At 43.0% G+C, this 24,806-nt stretch overlaps 1 protein-coding gene and 2 pseudogenes across 1 annotated transcript in view; 2 read left to right on the top strand and 1 right to left on the bottom strand.

The window, feature by feature from the left end:
- Positions 1–5,994, bottom strand: part of LOC102247271 (ATP-dependent RNA helicase DDX18) — a 46,155-nt gene extending 40,161 nt beyond the window's left edge. The window contains exon 1 of the mRNA XM_014543049.1: positions 5,991–5,994. Coding sequence (XP_014398535.1) covers positions 5,991–5,994 — 4 coding nt within the window. The remainder of the gene's footprint in view (positions 1–5,990) is intronic.
- Positions 5,995–18,580: 12,586 nt separating this feature from the next.
- Positions 18,581–19,655, top strand: LOC106726799 (annotated as a pseudogene).
- Positions 19,656–23,954: 4,299 nt separating this feature from the next.
- LOC102246650 lies at positions 23,955–24,279 on the top strand (annotated as a pseudogene).
- The last annotated feature ends 527 nt before the right edge of the window (positions 24,280–24,806 follow it).

Genomic DNA, 24,806 nt, shown 5'->3' with positions numbered 1-24,806 from the left:
TAACCTTATAACCGTGGTTTTGAACTCTATATCCAGTAGTTTGCTTTCCTCCATTTCTTTCATTTGTGACCTGTTTCTTTGTCTTCACATTTTGGCTGCTTCCCTGTATTGATAGAGTGGCTTTGTGTGGTAGGTGTCCTATTAGGGCCCAGTGGCTCAGCCTCCCTAATTACCTGTGGTGGACACTCTTGGTGCACCCCTTTGTGGGCTGTGTGCACAGTTTTGTTGTAGTTAAGCCTTGATTGTTGTAGGTATCACTGGGAGGAATTGACCTCCAGGCCAATTGACTGTGAGGACCAGTTGTGTCTTCAATGGGAGAACTTCTGTGCTGGAGACACCCTTATGGGGCAGGACTTGCTTCAGTGGGACTTTGGCATTCACTGAGTCTGCCCCCTGAGTGTGTCTCTTATGGATCTGAAGAGTTGTAATCTGGTGTGGTCTCACTCTGACCCCTGGGTACACCGGCTCTTGGATCTCCAAGGAGGTGCAAAGTCAGCCATTGCCTGAGGCCACCTACCAGGAGCAACAGAGAGATCTGCAGATTCCTCCTCTTTGTTTGGGGTTTGGAGGTGCCCAGATGAGGTGCAGCTGTGAAGCAATGCAGGCTGCTGACGAGCCTTAGGCCTTCTTTTGGAAGCTCTGGGGTTCTCTGACCCAGCTGCAGTTTGACAGGTTTTTAGGCAGAGAAAGGCCAGGCCATTTGTATGCAAAAGCTTCTGCTCACAGCTTGGGTGGGGTTGTAAATTGACTGGGGCGGAGTCTCAGGGAATCACCAGGGTGGAGCAAACCGCAATGGCTACCAGTCTGCTCTGCCTCAGAGAGGTCCTGGAGTCTCTGTGTCCCAAGGCCCCGTGCAGGAACAATGGTCACTGCAAGCACCTCTGTGAGAAAGCTGCCCTCACATTCTAGCCCAATGCCAGACAGTCCAGTTTCTCCCTGTATGAGTCTGGGTCCCCAGATTCTCACCCGGGACTGGATTTCAGAGCAGTCTGGAGCTTGTATCTCCCTCCTGATCGAAAAAGACAACAGTGTACCCAGCTGCCAGCCCCTTTCGCGCGCGCCTCCGTGCCTCTGCACTTCCACACCTCTGCACCTCCTACCGGACTCCATGTGCTTTTCTTTTTACTTCTAGTTGTAGAATTTCCACTCAGCCAACCTTCCCGTGGTTCTAGATGATATTCGTTTTGTCTTTTAGTTGTAGCTTTAATGTGGCTGTGTGCGTCAGCAAGTTCAGGTGTTTACCTATGCCGCCATCTTGGTTGTCTCCTCTTTGTCGTGTCTTGATCTGGTTTTGGAATTAGGGTAATGCTGGATTCATAGAAAGAGTTTGGAAGTGTTCATTTCTCTTGAATTTTTTGGGATAGTTTGAGGAGAATAGGAGTTAGTTCTTCTTTGAATATTTGGTAAAACTTCCCTGTGAATCCATCTAAACTAGGGCTTTGTTTGCTGGGAGTTTTTTTGTTTTCTTTTAAATTAATGCTTCAATTTCATCAGTAGTTATCAGCCTATTCAGGTTTTCTGATTCTTCCTGATTGAGTTTTGAAAGGTTGTATTTTTCCAGGAATATGTCCATTTCGTCCAGGTTGTTCTGTTTGTTGGAATAAAGTCCTTCATAGTATTTTTTAAAAAGTGATCCTTTGTATTTCTCTTGGGTCAGTTGTTACTTCACCTTTTTTTTTTCTGATTTTGTTTATTTGAGTCCTCTCTTTTGTTTCCTCTGAAGTCTGGCTAGAGGTTCATCAATCTTGTTTATCCTTTTTAAGACCCTCACAGTTTCTTTATAGATAAATGTTTTTGTAATGTGAAATAAACTTGAAGTTTAATTTGAAGACTGTGTATGGCCACTGTGGAAATATCTAGTCAGGATTAAGTTACTGAACTGACTTTGTTTCTATAACTAGTCATTCAATATAACTGAGTCCATAGTTTGCTTGCACTATGCCTAGGCACATGTCTTAGATTTTTCTCTAATAAATGCACTCAGTGCTTTCTTTTACCCAATGTTCTCATAATACCAGCAAATGTCAATTTGATAAAATGGCTGCTGCTAGCAGGGCTCTAAAATGCCATGGGTCAGCATTTCATCTTAGAATGGATTTAACAGTTTATTTCTGGAGACCACTGCTTCCACTCAGTGAACTCCAAGACTGTGAAGAACACTGATTTTGTGTTCATGTATGTGTGTGGGGTGAAGCATATTTTCTTCACCAGTGCTTATGGATATGCTTCATGACAGTCCATTTAAAGGTGTAGGAGTCAATCCAAATATTTGCATTTGAAAGTTACTAGTAGGTAATGGTTCTTAGACTGAGAGATTCTAGAAATATTTCCTCAATTGAGAAAGAGAGTCACTATTTACAATGCTAATTCATTCTCATGTTGATGGTAGAGAATTTTCTTACTTATTAGAGGTCATTTTGCCTCTATTAGACATTTGGCAATTTTGAAATTAGACAGAAAAATATGTTTGTCAAAATGGATCACCCATGGTCTAGAATATGAAGCCCATTTATTCAAGAAAGAGTCTCTGAGCCCTTTAGATCTCTGGACTCGATTTACTCACATTCTTATGAAGACTGATGATGGATTTCTAGTCTATAGGAACCCCAGATGTTGAGGCTGGGTGGGTGAAGGAGAGAGCAGACACAGGGAGCCACACTGATAGGCAGCAGGAAGTGATGGCTGACATTGAGACGGACACCATAAAACACTTTACATTCTAAAAATGACAGTAATTTTGTACCATAGTTTAAGATCACAGAGTATAGGAACAGTCTTTTCTCTCCCAGCAGCCCTTGAGAGTGACACTGTATGGCACCAGTGGTTTCTAATGATGATTCCTGGAGTTTTAGGGTTTTGTGTTCAAGGGATACCAAGCAGGTGGGCCTATGCTGCACCTTCAGCTCTCTCTTCTTTTTATCTATTTTGTGTGTTAGAATTCTATAAAAGGGCTTCTCAGTTAAAATGTGTATTTGAAAGCCAACAATTTATAGTTTGGTTCCACAATGGGCTGAGTCATAAAGAAAGATTAAATTATGCTCAGCATTCTTTGTATAAAAGACAGAGAAGACATAAAACATTACAGAAATATTTGCATTAAAATGGTGAAAATAAAAGTTTGGTATGGTAAGCTCTAGGTAAATAGTATTTGTTGAATCAATGCATTACTAAATGCAGAGAGAGAAACTCAATATATTAGAAAAGCTGCCTTCCCCCACATCACTGAATAAGTAAGGTGTGGCTGAATGTGCCTTATTCATGTGAACAAGGCAAGACTGAAAATTCTTCTGTGTTGAATTTTTCTGTGTTTATAGGTACCTGGGTTCAATTTTCCAAGAGCAACTCAAACAGAGAAGTGACAACATTTGGCAAGGCACTTGTCAGAAGTGCCCTCAAATGTCATTCTGCAGTCTTTAAAACATCTCTAAGAAATCTATCATCAAAGTATGTAGAGTGAAAGTCGATTGTCCATTCTCTTGAAGATGTGGAAATTGAGACAAAAATCAGCTCTGAAGGTAAGTGTAGTTTATTTTGTCTATATAATTAATATACTTAATTAAAGAAAAGGTGCTTATTTTCTTAAAGGCCATTGATTTGCTATTTTGTGCATTAAATGTCTATTGCCAAGAAGGAGGCAGAGCTAAACATGGAATCTAGTTGTCCATATATTTGAAACTGTAAAATACCACATGCATGTATGCAAATACAACATATTTATAAATAGATACCAAATAGAAATGTAGGTATATGTACATGCATATATGTATATATGTATATGTGAATGTATATATGCACATTTATAAAATAGAAATATACCACTCAATGATTTAATAAAGGGATTGGCAAACTTTTTGTGTAGAAGGCCAGATGGTAAACAGATTAGGCTTTGTGGGCTATCTGGTCTCTGTCACTACTCAAGACTGCTGTTGTTACTGTAAAGGCAGACACAGACAATATGTAAACTAATGTGGGGCTGTGTTTCAATTTACAAAAACTGGTGGTTAAGTTTGGGCCAAAGTTGTTGTTTGCCAACCCCTGGCTTATTACGATACAAACCCAGTGTTACTCCCACCCAGGACTAGAAGTACGATATTGCCAGCATTTCAGGAGCATCCTAGTGTCTGCTCCCAAATAGCCTCCCTACCCTCTTGCTCCTATCCTGACTTTTATGCTATTACATTCCTTGCTTTTCTTACAGTTTTATCTGCAAACATACATACATTAATGAATCATACAGTAACCCCCCCCCCCAGCATTCTCTTCATCAGATGCAGGAAGGGATAAATTGTTCATTACTGTAAAGAATTTCATTATGTGAATTCACTTTTCCATCCTAATGCTGGTGGGCATTTGATGGCCATTTTCTTTTCTTTTAATTTATCTTTATTGTTGAAAGTATTACAGATGTCTCCTCTTTTCCCCATTGAGCCCTTCTAGCACATACCCGTCCCCTGCCCCAGGCCTTCACCACACTATTGCCTGTGTCCATGGTCATGGTCATTTTCATGTTCTGCTCTTATGAATGAGCATTCTTGTGCATGTGTCTGGGTGCACACTTGTATGCATGTCTGTTGGGCATATATTTAGGAGGAAGATTGCTGAGTCCGCTTTGTACTTGCATTTTCATAGATAATGCCAACAGTTTTCCAAAGTAGTACTGATATTTTTATCTGCAGTGACCAAGAGTGAACAAACTATGGTCAAGTGTGGAGCGGCGTAGACTGAGCTATACTGCCCCCCTCCACTATTGTTACTCCCTTGCCAGCAGCCACACCTCTGCTGCCCAGGGCCTGTGCTGGTCACCATTTCACCATGGGGACACTTCTGCTGCCAGCTGCTGGGGCACCAAGAGATGAAATCTCGGTCAGCCTCTCCTTTGTCCAGCCTGAACTGGGCTCCCCAGGAGGAGAGAAGGGGGAGTTGGGATCTGATTGTCCCTGTGGTGAAGAGGAGAACTGACCATGGTGGCCTCCAGCTCCCTGCCCACCAGGCCCCTTAGACCTGTCGCTAGCCAACCACACTGGGGGGCAAAGGCTGCCTACCACCTAGTACAGTCCACTTCAGTTAAACATGGCAGGGTGGGGTATGGGGGGGTTGGGGAGAAGAACAAGAGTTTTCTCTTGTTAAAAAAGTTCCTGCATACATAATATCTTTGGTTTTGTCTCTTGACTACAAAGCCAAGAATTTACTGTCTGGCCTCTGGCCAGATAGCTCAGTTGGTTAGAGCATTTTCATGATATTCCAAGGTTTTGAGTTCGTTTCCCAGTCAGGGCACATACAAGAATCAACCACTGAATGCATAAAGGGAACAACATCTCTCTCTCTCCCTTCCTTTTTCTCTGAAAAAAATCAATACATTAAAAAAATTTTTTACAATCTATCCCTTTACAGGAAAAGTTTGCTAACTCCTGTTCTATTGTCTTACCAATACTTGGATGGTGCTGGTCTTTTTCATTTGAGCTATTCTGATGGGTCTATAATTATACTGTGTCATAATGTAATTTATATTTCTCTAATTTCTGAAGACATGGGGTACTTCATCATGTTGATTGGCCATTTGGATAGCATCTAAGAATGGTGTTTTGCCCATTCTTCTTTTGTCTTTTTCTTTTTTAAAAAAATATTTTTGCTTTCTTCAGAGAGGGAGGAAGAGAGAGAGAGAGAGAGAGAGAGAGAGAAAATGAATGAGAGATAATCATTGATCGGCTCCCTCCTGCACTCCCCCTACTGGAGATCGAGCCTGCAATCTGGGCATATGCCCTTGACTGGAATCAAACCCGGGACCCTTCAGTCCACAGGCCAATACTCTATCCACTGAGCCAAACCAGCTAGGGCTGCCTTTTTCTCATTGACAGGAAGAGTTCTTTATAGATTCTGGATGTGATCCTTTGTCAGTTATGTGTTGCAAGTTCTTTTTCTACTGTGTGGTTTGCCTTCCTGCTTTCCTCATGGCCTTATTTGATGAGCAGAAATTCTACAGTTTTGCTTACCCATCTTGTCGCTTATGGCTACATTTTGTTTAGGAAGCCTTGTTTTAGCTCAGTCATGCAAATATTGCCCTAAGTTAGCATCTCTCAGCAGACTCACCTGGCGGCTGGTCAGAGCAGACTGCTGGGCCCACTGCCAGGCTTTCTGACTCAGCAGGTCAGGTGAGGGTGGAGAACGTGCATTTCTAACAAGCTCCCCGGTGCTGCTGACACTGCTGGTCTGGGGACGACACGGAAGGCCACTGACCAGAAGCTTTGTTTGCCTTTCACATTGATGTATAGTCCCGCAGAGGTTATGGGGTGAGGGCCAGCTTTCATTTCTCTCATGTGGAAATCCAGCACCATGTGTTGAAAAGACTGTCTTCTCTCCACTGTTCTGAAAACCAGGTGTCCAGATGCGCACGAACCTGTTTCTGGGCTCTCCAGTCCATCCCACGGGCCTCTTTGTCTACCTGGGCCAGCACCGCAGTCTTCATTACTGCGTCACTGTCAGAAGTCTTGAGATATCGTAGAGCAACCTCCCATCTTTCCCTTTCCTTCAGTCTACATTTATGACCAGTTGTCAATTTACACACACACACACACACACACACACACACACACACACACACACACTTGCACAGACACATGCATCCTATTGGAGTTTAGAAGTGCATTGAATCTAAAAGTCGGTTTGGGGCATATTTACAATTTTGAATATCCTAATCCATCACTTCTCAACCTTTTCCCTCCTGATATTCCCCCTAAAGAATATTTTTTAAGACTTTCCCTCCTCATTACCTACAATACCCATGAAGTTTTAATGTCACAAATATACTGTATATCTGTGCCTTACATATAAAAACAGTACATTTTTTTCTTCCCCCAGGAACCAATTTTTACACCTTTGGGAGAGATTTTACCTCCATTGTGAATATGAACCCCAACCCATAGAATAGCCTAACATTTACTTAGATATTCTCTGAATTCTTTTAATAAGAGAAGTCATTTTCAATGTGGTAGTCATACACATCTATTTTCACATTGATTTCTAAGATTCATACCCTCTGGGTTGGCTGTGTAGCTTCCCAGAGGGCTCAGGTAAACAGGTGTGGTCACTCCTGTGCGGGGCCCTTGGCCTCTTGGCTCCACACCTAAGCTCCTGCCACCTGGCTGCCCCACTGCATCAAAACTCATGTTTCAAAATCTTAGAGTAACTTCAAACCAATTTGTCATTTGTGGCTATAAAAGGACATAATATGTATGGTTTTAAGTGCAGAACAGACATCTGGAAAGGAGGCCATGTGCTGGGAAGTGGTCACAACGAAGGCATAAGCAACAGGAACTTCGTTCATGGTTTCAAGAACGGTGTGATGCTGCATCGGTAGATGGCACTGTTTCCTAATAGATGGAGAGAGCCCTGAGCTGGTGGAGTAGGTCTGAGGAAAATATTTTTGTTAAATTGGAATGAAGAATAATATAAATAAAACCAGAGAAAATTCTGCAGAATCCCCTGTGATCTGCTTCTCTGGTGAGCTTAATTAAACTCACCAAGGAAGCTCAAGCTCTCGCCCTCTCTTGCTTTGGGTGGGCCGGTGCTGTCTTTTCTCAGACCAGGCTGAAGGAAGGGACTTGTATTGTACAGTTGGTGTGGCCAGAACAAAATCACCCAGATGGAGGCCTGGGCGCCTTCCCGCGTGTGGCCTGTGCCCCACTCAGGGGCAACGCTGGTTTTCATTTCAGAACCATCTGTGTGGGCGACAGCCTGGAGCGGGAAGGGGCCAACCCCAGAGCCTCCCTCAGTGTGTCTTCTGTGTGGAAGATCCGGGTACAGATCTTGCCTCTGCCACCTACTGGCTATTTGATCCTGGCAAACTGTGTAATCTCTCTGGCCTTAATTTCATCACCTGGAAAAGTGGACATAGTGTCTGCATGACACGGTGTGTTGTGAGGTTAAATGAGTCAACATCTGGGGAGCCCTTAGCCTGGCACCAAAGGGAGACAACGTGCTAGTGTGGGAGGTCAGTCCATGCTCTGCGGAGCTTTGAAAGTGGCACAGGAAGTAGACCTCCAGGGTTGTAAGTGATAACTGTCATGTGTCCAGGTGACAGATGTCACTGAACCTGGCCGTTTGCATTGCTTTCAGCCTTAAAGTCTGCAACCCAGGCATATGGCAACATCTCTTTGTTTCCTGGTTCCCCTGAAGAGCTTGCAAAAATTTGCAATGCTCCAGCCCCAGAGATTCGGATTCAACTGGTTCAGGTGGGGTCAGGTCTGAGGCTACTAGTGGGCAGCTGTGTTGAGATGAGGGGAGAGCAGGTGTCAGGCTTGGGGTGTGGTCGCAGGTTGGCATCTGAGTGTCTGTAAAGTGTTGGAGCAGAGCCTTTCCCCTGGGCACTGTGCTCAGTAGGTTGTGGACAGGTACTGACAGCGGGTTCTGACCAGGCAGAGGTGTGGTGAACATCTGAGGGGCATGTTTCTCCTTCAGAGGTGCCTCCTGAAAGTGAGAATTAAAGCTCCACGAGCAAACCATAGAAGTGCATTAGGAGATACTAGGCTTTTCTCCCTTTCCCACCATTTTCCTCCCTTTGTGCTTGTGCCTCTGTTTGTATGTATGTTGGTGTGCCTACCTGTCTGCTCTCTTTCTGTCCTGTTTCTGTTTATTCTGTTTCTTTCTATCTGCCTCTGTGTGTCTCTCTGCTCTGTACCTGACTGTCTGCATCTTTTTCGGTCTGTCTCCATCTCTCTGTGTCTGTCTGTCTTTCTTTCCTGCAACTCCTTTGTCCTGGTGGGTCCTGATTTATGTACCCTGGGATCACCAAGTGCTTTAGTCAGGGTTATCCAGAGAGACAGAACCAATAGGAGATCTTATCTAACTATCTTATAGAAAGAGATATATTCAAAGGAGTTGGCTGACATGATTATGGAAACTGACAAGTCCCAAGACCTGCAGTCAGCAAGCAGGAGATGCAGGAGAGCCGATAGTGCAAGTTCCAATCGGTCCAAGTCCAAAGGCAGGAGGAAACTGGTGTCCCAGCTCAAAGACAGCAGAGAGCAAACTCTCCCTTCCACAGCGTCCCGTTCCCCGCAGGCCTTCAACAGAGGAGGAGGCCACCCACACTCGGGAGGACAACCTGCTTTCCGCAGCCCACTGATTCAGATGCCTCTCCTCCAGGACCACCCCCCTGAATGATGTTTGACCCAATGCCCTGTGGCCCAGCCAGATTGACGCACAAAAGTAATTACCGCAGTCTAACCTGGCTGACTGAGGGCCAGACCCGGCTCCCAGGTGTGTTCTGTTGGACTTCCACCCTCAGCCTGTATCCCCCAGTGTCATTACGGAGCTTCACTCTGCAGTCCCTGCTGCCCACTCTTCCTAGGCCGTGCCCGGCTATGTGGTCACTGAAGTTGTGACCCTCCCCCCCTATTCTATCTATTCTAATATAGAAGAACAGAACTAGGCAAACATGGTTTATTTATGCCATGGAGAACATCAAAACACACACGTTCCATTGGCAAATGCTACGTAGTTAAAAGAATTCAGCAATTTGACTATGCAACTGTCTCCTTTCTGCTCAGTCCTCTGTCTTGAGAAGAAAACTCACTTCCTGATCCACTAATCGGTGGAAAGGAGAGGATTTCAGACATTTGTACCCTGTTTGCCAGGGTGAACCCCGGGACGTTTTTGTTGTTCATCAGGAAAGAGGTTCACCCACAATGGACTGTCTCCCACGTGGCTCTTCTATGTTTAGGTCCCCACAGGCCCCTCCTTCGCTGAATTTTGCCCGATGTCCCCAGATGGCTGAGTCCTGTATCTCCCAGGGCACACACCACTGGGCTGCTCTGATGTCAACTGTCTTCTGGAAATTGCTTGGAGTTTGAAAATACTAGTTTGTCAGGATATAGGTTTTGTGAATTTAAAAACAGAACTTAAAAGGTTTTCAAACAAGCTGTTCTAGCCAACAAGAATAAAAGAAGAGGCAGACTATAACTATGTAATAGAAATAAAACTCCATGAGCTAAAGACTATGTAATTATGCCAGCGTTTTACATTCTTTTCTGAAAAATGTTTGTGACAAATTATTACAATTTCCTTGTTTTTATGCAGAACATTGAAGTATTTCCAACAGGGCTATGTTTTGGAAACGGTAGGGCAAAAAGCAGTTTCAAATATGAATTTTTATTTATTTTTTTAAAGCACAATCGTTTCTGTGCCCTGGCTGCCTGGCAGGTTGGAGGTGGAGGTGAAGGCTCTGGGGCAGAGGACAGAGATATGAGCGCGCAGGGCTGGCGGGGGGCAGAGCAGAGAGGGACAAGTGCGGACAGCGGAAGCCTCCCAGGGCGCCTCCCTTGGTCAGCAGCCTCCTTTTGGCAATGCTGGTCAGTGCTTAAACCATCCCGGGAAACGTCCATGGGCCTCCACTCTCCGGGAGCAATTTCAGAATCAATCGGGCCATTTCCAATCAGCCGGGCAGTACATCCAGGTCTGCGAGGGGAGCTGGGATAAACCAGGCCATCAATTCCGCACGAGTTCTAGAAGCCTCCCAATCAATTGAAAGGCAGATTGTTTATTTGTAGCTTTAAAAATTAAAACTGAAGCAAGAAGCAAGGATGTTCCAGTAACATAATGTGTTTTAGAGTTGGCTGAGCACAAATCAGGAATTGGGTTAGTGGAGCCAAGGAAATGGATGGGAAGAAAAAATGAGGACTGCGTTGCAAAGAAATGACTGTTTGATTTGCTTTGAGGACACCTGTGTCAGAGGTCTCTAGGGATAGCCTACTCGACTGTGGGGGGCCGGGACCCAATTGATTTTTTGAAGTTGTTGATGCCAAAAGTAAGCGGAGCCTGATGAATGGCCGGCTCACTCTCAGAGCCCTCGGCACCCTGGGGAGCACTGTCTTAAGGCAGGCCGTGGCTTTCCTGCCTGGGCTTCCACCACGGTGCCCACCGCTCCTCCTGCACTTTTCCCTGCCCCCTTCAAAACCAGAATCTAGAGGCACAAAGACTCGTGTGGCAAGTCCACAGACGTCTCCCCTGCACTGCAGCTGCTGACTGCTCTCTCTCCCCATTGAGCTGTTAGCTCCTTGCAAGCAGAGCGACAAAGACACCATCCGCTGGAATAACTTCAGCCAGGCTCCCCTGAGCCCTCTTCCTGACTAGGTCCCGACCTTGGGCCATGTCCTTGGCCCACTTAGTCCAGTTTACACAAGAATCCTGCTGGGTCATTTTAGTAAAGACTCCCTATTCTGTATATCTAATCAAATTCCTCAGCCCCTCCCCTCAATATCTTATCACCCCGGTTTGCCTTCAGCAAGACTTCTGTTGAGTCTGTCTAGCAAGAATCCCCCTCCCGCTTACTGTTTCCTTGTAGCAATTTTCCATCCACTGACCTCCACCCTGCTCTTTGGCTATAAATCCCCACTTGTCCTTGTTGTATTTAGAGTTGAGCCCATCCTCTTCCCTATTACAAAACTGCCACTGCAATAGTCCCTTGAACAAGTGCCAGAAGAATTCTTTCTTTGACCAGGGTCAGCTTGACTTTGCATACCTAGGATCTAACACAGTGGATGCTCTATTAATCATTTGTGAAGGGACAAAAGAATAAGAGGAAAAAACAAAACAAAACAGCTATCTTTTGCCTTGCAAAAAGGGTCTATGAAGCTCACAGACCTGTGTTCAAATCCTTGTTTTGATATTTACTAGCTATGAAATCATGGATAAACTAGTGAACTTTCTTGTGTTTAGCTTCATTAGCTACAAAGAACGAAGATAATATAGCCTATTTTTGTAGAACTCTTTTGAGAAGCAAATGTGATCAGGTGAAATTTCAGGCTCTAGGTATTGGCTCAATAAATGGTTATCATTATTATTGCTATTAATAACAATAATGGCAAAATGACTACCCAGCTTGGGGCATGGAGAAAAAGTGTAATTACATTTAGAACTTCTCCACTTGTCCCAAAGCTGTTCCATTCCATTATGGACTAAATTGTGTCTTCCCAAAATCTGTACGCTAAAGCCTTAGCAGCCATGTGACTATATCTGGAGATAGGGCCTTTACAGAGGTAATTACGATTAAGTGAGGTCATGAGAATGGGGGCCTGACATGATGGAAACGGTGTCCTTACAACAAGAGGAAGAGACCCCGTGACCTCTCTCTCCATGTTCACAAAGGGGGAAGGGCTCAGTGAGAAGGCAGCTGTCTACAAGACGAGAGGTCTCACCAGAAACCAATCTTGGCACCTTGTTCTTGGACTTCCAGCTGTCAGAACTGTGAGAGAATACGTTTTTGCTCTTTAAGTCCCCAGCCTGCGGTATTCTGTTATGGCAGCCTGAGCAGATTCATGCATATTCTAAGGCCGGCTGCTGACACTTAGCTCCCACTCTGTGAACAGTCCTGGTCTCCCCTCTTTCATACTGTAATTTCTCATCTATCACTATATGCCTTACCCATCCAATCTGATTTTTATCAATTCCATTCAAGCCTTTATTCCCTTTTCCAGAATTTGGCTCTTCAAAGCCTATGATTATTTTCAAATCAAGCTGCTTCCAAATGAAAATTGGTATTCAATATTTTGAGTTTATAATTTTATGTGACCAAAGGACTAATAACTAATTAATTTTGAAATGACTAGAGATGTTATAGAAAATTGACACAGACCGGGAAGGCTTTGTGGAGGAACTTATCATGTGTTAAGAAAGGAGGGAGGTTTTATTATCTTGGCCAAAGAGAAGGTGAAACCCCGCATTTTTTTTGAGGCACTGAGCTCATCAATGCTTGTAATTCAACTTTTAAAAGAGTAAATCCCTTTCCATGACACCATTTGGGTGAGCAGATGTTTCAGTTATTTATTGCCCAACAAACCACCACATAATTGAATAGATTAAAATAACAATGATTATTTATTTTGCCCATGAATCTGAAGTCTGGCCAGGGCTTGGCAGGGACAGCACATCTCTGTTCTATGTGCTGAGAGCCAGGGCATGCCTACTGGGGGCTGCAGGAGCCGATTCCAAGGTGGCTCATTCACATTCTCAGTTTCCTCCATATGGGCCTCCATACGGGTTACTTGGGCTTCCTCATAGCATGGTAGCTGGGCTCCAAGAATGAAGTGTCAAGAGACAGGAAGGAAGTAGAAGCTGCCAGTTGTTAAGGACCGGAATTGGAAACTGGCATAGGATGACTCTTGCCTTAAAATCTATCCACCGATTTGTCATAAAGCCCAGATTCCAGGGAAGGGTCCTATCCCCATCTCTTGATAAGAGATATGTAAAATAATCTTGAGTGCATGTTTTAAATCTGGCACAGTGGATGGTATAAATCAGAAGTTCTCAAACTCTGGCTGTATTTAGAAACAATTTGAAGTTAAAAATAAAATAGCAATGAGGTAACTATCTTAAGCAATGCTGGTTTAATTGGGTTGGGGGAGCCCAAGGTACCTGTATTCTAAAATATTTCTAGGTGATTCTGACATGCAAACTGGTTCTGGCCCAAAGTTCCTGTGTCCAAGTGTTGGCACAAGTGGGCGTGAGTCTCCGGGTGAGAAGGAGGCTCCGCCCGCTGTCGGGAGCCTGAAGGAAGCACAGCTTGAGAAGTTGACCCAAGAGTTATCTCAACACCACAGCCTACAAGATAAATTGCTTCCAAATGAGTGCAGGGGAAAACCTTCAAGTAAATGGAGCTGCCGTCATCACACATGCTTTTTCTCATATTACATTTTACCTGCAATTTGTAAATATTACAAAAAGAATCAATAATGCTGCCATAGTGCCATAATCTAATTTGTCTTTTCTAATTGTGTGAAGCATGAGTAGGCACCTGGCATCCCGTTTCCAGACCTCAGAGAGCAATGTTAAACATTTATAGTGCACTTAATCATCTGTCAGAAACGGACAAAGGCATAATGTCTCATTAATAATTATTAAATCATTGAGTCGCACAGAGGATGCCCCCCTCTTTACTGACATAATGACCAGTAACCACTAAAACACAGTCCTTTGTGATGCAGGACAAGCACGTCTGGTCGTGGGAATCTGCTTGGGGAAATTAATAAAAAATCATATTAAGAGACAGGCTTTTAGAAAAGAAGGAAACATGCATATGGAGTCCTGCAATACTCAGCCAGCGCAGATAGCTGCTCCCTCCCATCATAGTCGGGTTAAAATTCAGTCAGGCTATTGCTGGGAGTGAAGAGATGTGAAAGGAAATGAGCTTATTTGCTTTCGGAGGTTAGATAACTCATTTAAAAATGCCCAGCTTGGGGCTGTTATTCATAAGTATGTGTATCATTTTATGAATAAAAGAGATACATATTTTGATTTGAAATGAGGCTGGGATAGAAGGAGCAATCTGAAATTTTCAGGACTTGGGTTTTATTTCTGATGCTGGCTGTGAAGATTTTTTATTATATAACAACTTTTAATATCAGGCAATGTCATTTTAGCAACATATACTGCAAGAATTGAATTACAACTGTTGTAAATTCCACCCTCCCATCACCGAATAGTCAGCCTAGAGAATTTAAAGTTTTAGCCTTTAAAAATTTTGCAGGCTATACATATTTTTCTTTAAAGAAAATATGATATCATCTCTTTTTATTTTTCATTTTCAACCTTAAACTAGCTTCATTCTGGGTAAAAGTGAAGCTTCCTAATCCATTAGGTGATAATTGGATGACCCAATCAATTACGGTGGTGATTCAAGGCTGTGCAGAATCGTTATGGGAACCTCAAGGGGTCCGTTTGGCCTGGTGTGACATTCTGTGCTGCCAACATTCCTTTAGTCAAACTTTTGAAGTCTTTCCATACCTTCTAGGGCTGGTCTTTGACAACAAGTGTTGAACACACAATATTTGCCTTTGGTGCTCATCCTTCTAGTTCTGGACCAGTAATCATTCCCGACGTCCCTTCCTGCCATTAGTTGTCCCTCTGCACAGTTATAAACACAGATCACTCATAGCCTTTTGAACCCCCAGGGGTTGAAGCACTTGTAAGCTGCCACTTATGGGGAAACTCTCAGAACATCTTGTCTGTGTTGCCGCATCTCACTAAGGTTTTGAAAGGTGGATCCCATTTAAAATGCCTCTTAAAATGTGGTAAGGTTGAGTTTTATGTGAATTTACCTGAACAAATTAATAAAGTTGTGCCTCATCTCCTTGGTCCATAAATTATTTAAAGCACATTCAAAAACACCATAAAGAGAAATAGGTGAGAAACAAGAGGAAAAAATGCTGGTGGAGATATAAAAAGGACAAGGAATGAAGCCAAAACAAAAATGCAGGCCATACAATCTGTTACTCTTGTAACAGATGGGCTTCAAATTGCTCAGTAAGTGTTCTAGAAACTAAATGAAAAAGGGACATTTGATTGGTTATATATTTGGAGTTCATGAGATTAAAGACATACCCACCCCTAAGGAGATGCACAGCTCATTTTGATATTATGGCAAAAATAATATTCCTTCCGGGACCCTCCCTAATATGTAATGCAACAGTGTCCTAACCTCATTGGTGTCAATACTGGGGTTCCATCCGAGTGTCTCTTGTTGTGTTTCTCAACATTGTATGATGGCATCGCACCATAGGCAAGTCAGTGAAAGCCTTCCCAGGGGAGGGGCGCAGAGGAAGGAAAAGGGGCCCAAGACGGTCTGAGTCCACACCTTTCTGCTTGTCTAGCTTCATTCAGGAGTGAACGTTAGAATATCTGGATGTAAGAATGAAAAGGGCAGATTTCATATACTCTCCAAAACAATTTTTTTCTCTAAATTGAGCTTTTGATAAACACCAAAAGGCAGCAGCATGCTGAATGCCACACTTCCAGGCAAATGCTTTCAGCGTGTGCATTTTGTGTCAACAATTAAGTGTGGAACCAGATGCCCTAACAGACAGTGGCTGGGGGCAAGGTTACATACTCCATGAAAAATGAGGCACTGAGAAGGTGCTTACCTGAATCAGTGTCCCTTTCATTCTGCTAGGAGGCGAGCTGAAATAATATCTGTACACCAGGGGAGAGAGCTGAATTGTGTCTTTGCAATTACTGTCTCAGAAACATGAGAATCAAAAAAGATGGGCTGACAAATGATAATAGTACAAGTAAGATGGCTGGTTTGCGTTGATTCCAAGATATATCAAAAGGGCAAAAACAATGGATTCACTTGTCCCTTTACTCATTCAACACATATTTGAACACTAGCATGTGTTAGTTCCTGAGCATGCCAATGGAAAGAAAAAGCTCATGGTTTAGTTTTCTCTTTATTTTTTTTTTCATTCTCATCTTACACAGATATATTGGTGTTTCTGTGCCTTCCAGTGGAGGTTTTAAAACTCAAAATTTGTTTTCCAGTTTCTAAGCACCAATGACCTCCAAAGAGCAGCAGGCCAAGCCTACTCATATGGTTTTCAGTTTATGTTCTGGTAATGACAGAGATCTTGGTGTCAAAGAGAACATTGTTTTTATTTTCTTGTTTTTAAATTAATAAGATAATGGTTAGCAACATAGTTATGAGAGGTCATTCTAATTTCCTCACTAGAATAATTATTGGGAAGCTGTACTTTTATGCTGAATGATTTTCAGACCTAATTATTGACTATGAAAGTCTGTTTTTAAATGTCAGTTATGATGGAAAAAGAACCATTATTTTTTAAGGGCTAGCAGGGAATGAGCAGTACAAAATGTTCTCATTAAAATTTTTCTTCTCTCTTTAAAATAGGTGATCAAAGACATCTAAGTGTTCCCATCATTTTAGGAGATGTGTACATATATGAGGAATGGCACATAGGAAGACTCAGATCTTTACAGTGACACTGGAAGTCCACAGAATAAAATTTAAGCCAATAGACAACGTCTAGCCCAACCTCCTCAGTTTGCTCATAAGAAAATTGTTCTAGAATGGGGCATTATGTCTACATGTCACAAAGTTAATGGCAGAGCAAGCGTTGAGTTCAGCGCTCCTCTTTCTGGATCTCATGGCCTGTCAGTGGTACCTAGTAGATACCAGAATGTCCACTTTATTGTGGCCATAATGTGCCAGCTCCAGGGGCGCAGATGGTGACTATCATGGTAATCATGTTCCCCTGTTCCAGTGGATGTGCTCTGGATGATAACACACTGGAGGAGATTTGCTGGTGCCCTTTGCAAATGTTTTGCCTCCCTGACAAGAGGGAGGCACTTGAGAATAGAGATCTTTTGCTAATACCTCCCTTGCTTTCCCTTTTGGACACTGTCATGGCAGGACAGAAAGCTTAGAGATGTAACAGCTCTCCTTGTGACCATAAGAGGATATTGTTGCCATTGCATTGAAGTCAGCAGACTGAAAAGAGAAAATCAGTCTTATCGATGTGATATCATTGATCTTCTGAGCAAGCTTGTGACTGACTACATCTTCCCATTAGGTTAGCAGAGCTCTCCTTTGATTTAAACCAGGCAGGAGGGTACCTAGTGTATTCAAGATAAACAAGGGGCCAGTGTTCTTGAAGAGCAGTGAATGAGAGGAGTTTAGAAGGAGATGAAGTTAGGGAATAAGGAGAGACCAAAGTGAGTGGAATTTTGTAGCATGTAAGGACTTTCAGCTTTTACTATATGAAAGGGAAATCACAAAACAGCTGTGAGCAGAAGCATGATGTGCTCTGACTTATGTGTAACTGAACCACTCTGGCTGCTATGTTGAGAAGAGACTGTGTGAAGTCAAAGCTACAACCAGGGAGACCTGTTGGGACTCTTGAAATAATCCAGGAGAAAAATGTATTAGCTCAGACCAGGGTAGTTGCGGTAAAGTGGAAAGAACTCATCAGATTCTGGATACATTCTAAAGGTAAAGAAAATTCTCTCTCTCTCTCTCCTCTCTCTCTCTCTCTCTCTCTCTCTCTCTCTCTCTCTTTCCTTTCTTCCTCAATAAAGGCAGATTGCCACATGCAGCACCTCAGTTGGATGTGTCTGGAGTCTTGGGAGCTTGACTACCCTATGTTCTCCTACAAATGGCCCTTGAGAGCTTGTTTGGAGGTTCTAGTAGGGGAGTGCAACTACTTGTATATCCTTGACCAAAGAATTGTTCTCCTCTATTGGGGAAGGTCATCCCCTTTGACAGAGTGGGCAGCTTCAGGAGAAATGCATGTGGAGCAGTAAGGGAGAAAGAGGATGCCCTCCTAATGAGCCACATCAGCTGAATTCACCAGAGTGATCAATGGGGTCACATGTCACAGCCATATTGCCCTCACATCCAGAACATCTTTGACAATACAAGCAGAGATGCGATTGTGCATACACACACACACACACACACAGATTTAAGATGACTACAAGAGACAAAGTTGCCATGGGATACATGGGGAAGACAGCAGGAGGAACAGTTTCAGGGCCACAGTAAGGAGTTCTGTTCTGGACATGTTACATTTGAGGTTCCTATTAGACTTATAAGTAGAGATGATAAGTTGGCTATCAGATCTTGAAGTATGAAGTTCAGGGGAGAAGTCTATGCTAAATATATAAATTTGGGAATTTAAAAAATCACATTCACTATATGTAAGTCCATGGAGTTGGATGTGATCTGCAGGGGGATGAGCATAGATAGAAAAGAGCTGTCTTTTGTGGCACCTTGGAGGCAGTTGGCTGCTTCAGGATGAAGCTGAGCATCTCTTTGGCAGCCACTGGCTGCCAGAAACTCATTGACGTGGATGATGAACACCAACTTTGTATCTTTTGTGAGAAGTGTATGGCCACAGGAGTTTCTGCTGCTGAGAAAAGTGGAAAGGTTATATGGTTTGAATCAGTGGTGGGAATGACAAACAAAGTTTTCCCATGAAGCATGGTGTCTTGACTCATGGCCATGTTCACCGGCTGCTGAGTAAGGGGCACTCCTATTATAGACCAAGGAGGACTGGATAAAGAAAGCTCTCATCTGTTTGAGGTAGCATTGTGGATGCCAATCTGCTTGTTCTCCACTTGGTTAATATAAACAAAGGGGAGAAAGATATTCCTATTCTCACTGATATTATTGTGCCTTGGGCCCCAAAGAGCTAGCAGAATCCACAAACTTTTCAATCTCTAAAGAAGATGATGTCCACTAATGTGTTGTGAGAAAGCCCCTAAACAAAGAAGGTAAGAAACCTTGGACCAAAGCACCCAAGATTCAGTGTCTGGTTACTCCACGTGTCCTGCAAAGCAAACATCAGCGTGTGGCTCTGAAGAAGCAATGCTGCTGAGTAAGGGGCACTCCTATTATAGACCAAGGAGGACTGGATAAAGAAAGCTCTCATCTGTTTGAGGTAGCATTGTGGATGCCAATCTGCTTGTTCTCCACTTGGTTAATATAAACAAAGGGGAGAAAGATATTCCTATTCTCACTGATATTATTGTGCCTTGGGCCCCAAAGAGCTAGCAGAATCCACAAACTTTTCAATCTCTAAAGAAGATGATGTCCACTAATGTGTTGTGAGAAAGCCCCTAAACAAAGAAGGTAAGAAACCTTGGACCAAAGCCCCCAAGAATCAGTGTCTGGTGTCCTGCAAAGCAAACATCAGCATATTCCTCTGAAGAAGCAATTTACTAAGAAAAATAAGGAAGAGGCCACAGAATATGCTAAACTTTTGGCTATGAAAATGAAGGAGGCCAAAGAAAAAACTCCACACACAGATTGCCAAGAGCTTCTACCTCTAAGTCGGAATCCAGTAAAAAATGAGATTTTCCAAGAGTAACATAAATAAGGAAAGAAAAGAGAAGAGACCTAGATATTGAACTCTGGAGTACTCCAACATTTAGAGATGAGGAGAAAGTGGAGACACAGAATGAGCAACCAGGAAAATAAGAGAGGGTGATCCTGGAGGCCAAAGGAAGAGAGTGTTCAAGGAGAAAGGACTAATCAACTGTGCCCATGGAGTCAGGTCAAACTGGCTCAAATCCCCACTTCTACATATCATGACATAGCCAGGGTCTCTTTCCAGTATTTCCCTGTAGTCTTACACAAGGAGATGCTGCATTTTTCCAAGTTGCCTCACACTCCAGGGTCTGCTTGCTTAGAGTTCTTAGTCTCTACTCTGCATTTTGATTCCTCTGTGTACATTCCCATTTTACTACCATATCACTGAACTGGAGACCTCCCTGACCTTCCCACACAGTCCACTAACTCCAGGTTGCATGTGTGGTAGATTGAATGAGAGATTTTTGGGGCACCTGCAGTGTGACATCACAACATCCAGTGAAATGAATTAGCCAGGAAGGCTAGGTTTTGCTGTGGTAACAATAAAACCCAAATATCAGTGGCTGAAACCAACAAATATAACTTCTCCAATGGGCATGCAAGATTTGTGCATTTCACTATATACACATTTTGTCAACAACAACAAAAAACAACACAAAACAAAACACAACCTGCAAACAAATATTTGGCTCACTTAGACATATGCATGCTGAAGTATTTAGGGATGATGAATACTGATGTCTGTAACACTCTGAAATACATCAAAAAATGAAATGGATTGATGAGTGGATAGAGGGATAAAAGACTAGATAGCTATGTGATAAAACAAATACAGCAAAATGTTAATTGTAGGATCTAGGTGTTGGGTACAAAGTTGTTTATTGTAAGCTTCTTTCAATTTCTAAATGTTTGAGAATTTCCATAATAGAATGTTGGAAAAGTCATAGTTACAGCTCATGTTATGCATTAGCATGGGTCAAGCTGGAAGTCTAAATGTCTAAAATATTTTGGATCACCATGGCAGGGGTTGGGGGTGGGTGTCAGAAATTCTGGAGGCAACTAAATGTGCTGCATGGAAAGTGACTCCTGGTAGTTGTTGTTGTTGTTTGGGAGAACTAGTTATGTGGTTCCACTCTATTACAGGTGCCTGAGAAGTCCACCTCAACCTCTGTAGCCAGGAATGGAAATATTGGCGATACTGAATGATCATTACTAATGACGTTTTTATGAATGGTTAGACCTTCTGTTCTTTGAGGCCCCTTAGTTGCTTCCACTTCTGGTGAATTGTCAGTGGCAGTATTTTCTATTTCAATTTCAGCTTCTTGTTATGTTTGTTGGGCCTCCTTTTTCCTCTCCCTTCTCCTATCACACTTCTTATTTTCTTGTTGATTTCTTGCATAAAAATGTTAACTCTCTGTAGCTTCAGTTCTTCCAGGTTGTGCATACAGGGCCTCAAGCCCTTATCAAATCTGTCTATGAGCTTGTTTTATTTATGGAATTTTAGGGTTACTCTCAGAGTAACCACCACCTCCCGTCTCCCTGCGTGACCATGTCTCTGTGGCTGGGAGAGAGTGGGCGTACAGTGCACTTTGCCTCTGTAACGTGTGGTGGCAGCCATGGGTTTGGCAGTGTGGCATGATGGTTAAGAGCAGACAGACCACCTGGTCTATGCTTCAGCTTCCTGACTTCCTGGCTCTGAGACTTGGGCAAATTGCTTCTCTGTGCATCACAATCCTCTTCTTTAAAATGGGGGGATGCTAATAATATTACCTCTTAGAGTTACTATGAAAATGAAATGATTTAATTTATGGACGTGCTTAAGTTTCTAAGGGCTTAATAAGTGGCAGCTATTATTATTACCAGCAGTAAGTAACCTTAGGCAGATTGCTTAAGCCTTCAGAATGGTATGATTTTTCTACAATCTCCTGACACCAGCATCTGCATCAAATGACTGTTTTGTGACCATTTTTTCCTGCTCATGGCATTGGGGAGTGTTAAATGATCCATACATTTTCAGATTCTGTTCAGATGCAAACCCCTAGAAGGCAGGGACTCTTCATGACTGCACAACTCAATTGAGGCAGCCACTGCTTGATCAAACCTTGAGAATGATGGTGACAAACCATTGGGCTTAGATTTCTCTTTTTCCAAATGTCTTCTGGATTCCTTCTGAAATTATGAACAATGTTTGAAAGTTTACAAAAGGTGACAATTATACAATTGGGGAGACTATTATACCTAGTTAAACAGACATTTGTATTTTGAAATTTTTGAAATACTTTCCTTTCTTCTTTTCTTCCCCCATTTCTAATAAAGAAACATATATGGCAAGCATTGTGCTAGGCTCTGATGGTAAAGTGGTAAAAAAACAAAACACAGAGCTTATAACTAATGGAAATACAGACAATTAAGTTACAGCTTAGCTGGGTCAGAGTAGAATGAGGGAATGTTACTGGATTTATTATCCAGAAAATGTCTGTGACCTTAAACCTCTCTAATCATATACATGTCTTAAGATGGATAACATGTATCATTTAAGAACAGGAAATCTTAAGACATTGCTAAGATATTTTATATTCATTAGTTTATAGGATCCCACAGCATCTCTGGGAAGTATTCACTTATCTCTCTATGTCTCTGTGGGAACCATGCCAGAGACGCCGGATAGTCAAGGCCTTGTTCTTAATATGCTTGACAGCCAAGGCTACTCTGAACATGGGAATCTTAATCAGAATATCCAAGGACTACACAGCTGCAAGGCCACAGCAATCTCATGTTATACTGTGCCCTTCTATAGCTGTTGGCAACTAGCCTCTTTTGTCTAAGTGGTATAATACATGTTAACCAGCCTGTGTATGGAGGAGGAGCTGAGGTAGGCACAGAGGATGTAGCTACTATGTGAGGCAGGAAAGGAGAGAGGGGAGAGGCCAGAGAGGCAAGAGCAGAGAGGTCATGTGCTGCTGCTATGTGAGGCTGTGAATACAGAGGCAGTGTGCGGCTGCTCTGATAATGGCTGTGGGTACAGAGGATACTACTGCTTTGTAGGAAAGATGTATTGGTTCACCAGCCAGTGTGTGGCTGCCTATAGAGGACTTCGCTGTAAAGAACTATTTTGTCTGATGGCTAAATGGTGTTAACATAAAAACATTCAAACCTGTAAAGAATTTTTGTGAGTTTATTTGAGCCAAACTGTTGACATATGCTGGAAGCAGAACCTCAACGAATTGAGATAATGCTCAGGAGATTGGCGGGTTACATCTGTATTTATACATTGCAATAAAAGGAAGGGACGTAGGTGGGTTACATGAAATCCGTTGGTGATAGACCAGAGAGGTGGGAGAAAGCAAAGCAGGGAAACCCCTGGGATTGGACAAAAGGTCAAATGATAGACACATACTTAGGTAGGTGCAGCAACAATTCATATGATAACATGGAGGAGTTTGTGGTATCTGTCCTGGCGCCTAGGCACATTAGGGTGTGCCCCAAGGGGTCCAGAAAAAGGGAAGTTACCCAGACATTTCAAGGGTATGTTAAGGTAAAGGTTGACCTTGTCAGTGAAGATACCGGCCTAGGATGTAACTACCCACCATAACTGCTTTTAATTAAAGTTTAATTTCAGACCATCCTTTGTGGTTACTTTAGGTCTCTGAGTTTGCAAGACCACCATGCAGGTCTTCCCTGAGCTTGTCAGGTTAGCATGTGCCCCCTTTGGTACACAATGGCCATTGGCTTCTACAATAAAGACTCATTCTTATATACCCACAACTTCTCATGGCTTCTCCATCTACCACCTGGCATCCAAGAAGGTCCATCCCCTGGCAGAGAGGCTCAGACCCAACACTTAGTGCAATGGGCAGGCTCCGAGAAGGAACCTTCCCTGACACTTGGCATAGTTGTTAGTAGGATTCAGGAGAATATATAGACTCAGAGCAGCTGTGCTCTGGCTGCTCTGACAACCTCCTTCCATCATTTATTCATCCATCCTTCCAAGCTATTCAAAAAACTCATATTTTCTACCTAAGCCCTCACACAAGATATTGGGTATAATAATACATGGTTCATAGCTTCTATATAGGCCCTCATACAAGATATTGGGTATAACAATATATGGTTCTAGACCTAGAGAACTTTACTACCAAATAGGGGATAGCAAGAGATAAACACAGTTACTTATAATGATAGGTGTGCTATAGACATATAGGTTTTCAGAGGGAGGGAATTGTTCTGGTGATTTATTGTTATGTAACAATGCATCTCAGAAGTTAGTGGTTTACTCTCTTGGGTCCTCGTTTCCAAGATGACCAAGAAAAGAAGGAATAATGGTCATGCCAAGGCCATGCGCAGCCTATTCATTGCACCAACTGTGCCCAGTGCATGCCCAAGGACAAGGCCATTAAGAAGCTTGCCATTCGAAACATAGTAGAGGCCACAGCCGTTAGGGACATCTCCGAAGTGAGTGTCTTCGATGCCAGCTGTATGTGAAGCTACATTACTGTGTGAGCTGTGCCATTCACAGCAAAGTAGTCAGGAAGCATTCTCGTGAAGCCTGGAAGGACTGAACACCCCCACCCCAATTTAGACCTGCGGGTGCTGCCCCATGACCTCCACCAAAGCCCATGTAAGGAGCTAAGTCATTAAAGAGAGAAGAAAAGTTCTCTGGGGGAAAAATAAATGGAAATTGTACCTCAAAAAAAAAGTTAGTGGTTTAAAACAAGAATAGTCATTTATTTTCTCAGTTTCTGCAGGTCAGAAATTCAGGAATATTCTGTGGAGCAGTTCTGGATCAGAATCTCTATGAGGCTGCAGTCAGGTGGTAGCCATCCCAAAGGTTTATTTACTCACCTGTCTGGCAACTGTGCTGAGAAGGGTGGGGGCTGGAGCATAGGGAGCAGGGGGGGACCTTCAGACATCTCTCTGTATCTCCATTTGCTTTCTCCATATAGCCTCTCCTGCTGGTGACTCCATGGACTTCTTACACAGTGGCTCAAGGCTCAGAGTGTGCAGGACTCTAAAGAGGGAACAAAGCATGAGCCAATGTCATCATTTATATGTTAGCCTGGGATCTTCTGCAGCATGGCTTTCAAGCTTTCTCTCTTGGAAGTTGTCACAAAGACTTGCTCAAGGTCACGGTGAGGAGAAATAGATTTCA

The sequence above is a fragment of the Myotis brandtii genome, unplaced genomic scaffold (genome assembly GCF_000412655.1).
Source record: "Myotis brandtii unplaced genomic scaffold, ASM41265v1 scaffold318, whole genome shotgun sequence".
Taxonomy (NCBI): domain Eukaryota; kingdom Metazoa; phylum Chordata; class Mammalia; order Chiroptera; family Vespertilionidae; genus Myotis; species Myotis brandtii.
The sequence above is the reverse complement of the archived record's forward strand: the minus strand, read 5'-3'. Positions and strand labels throughout refer to the sequence as shown.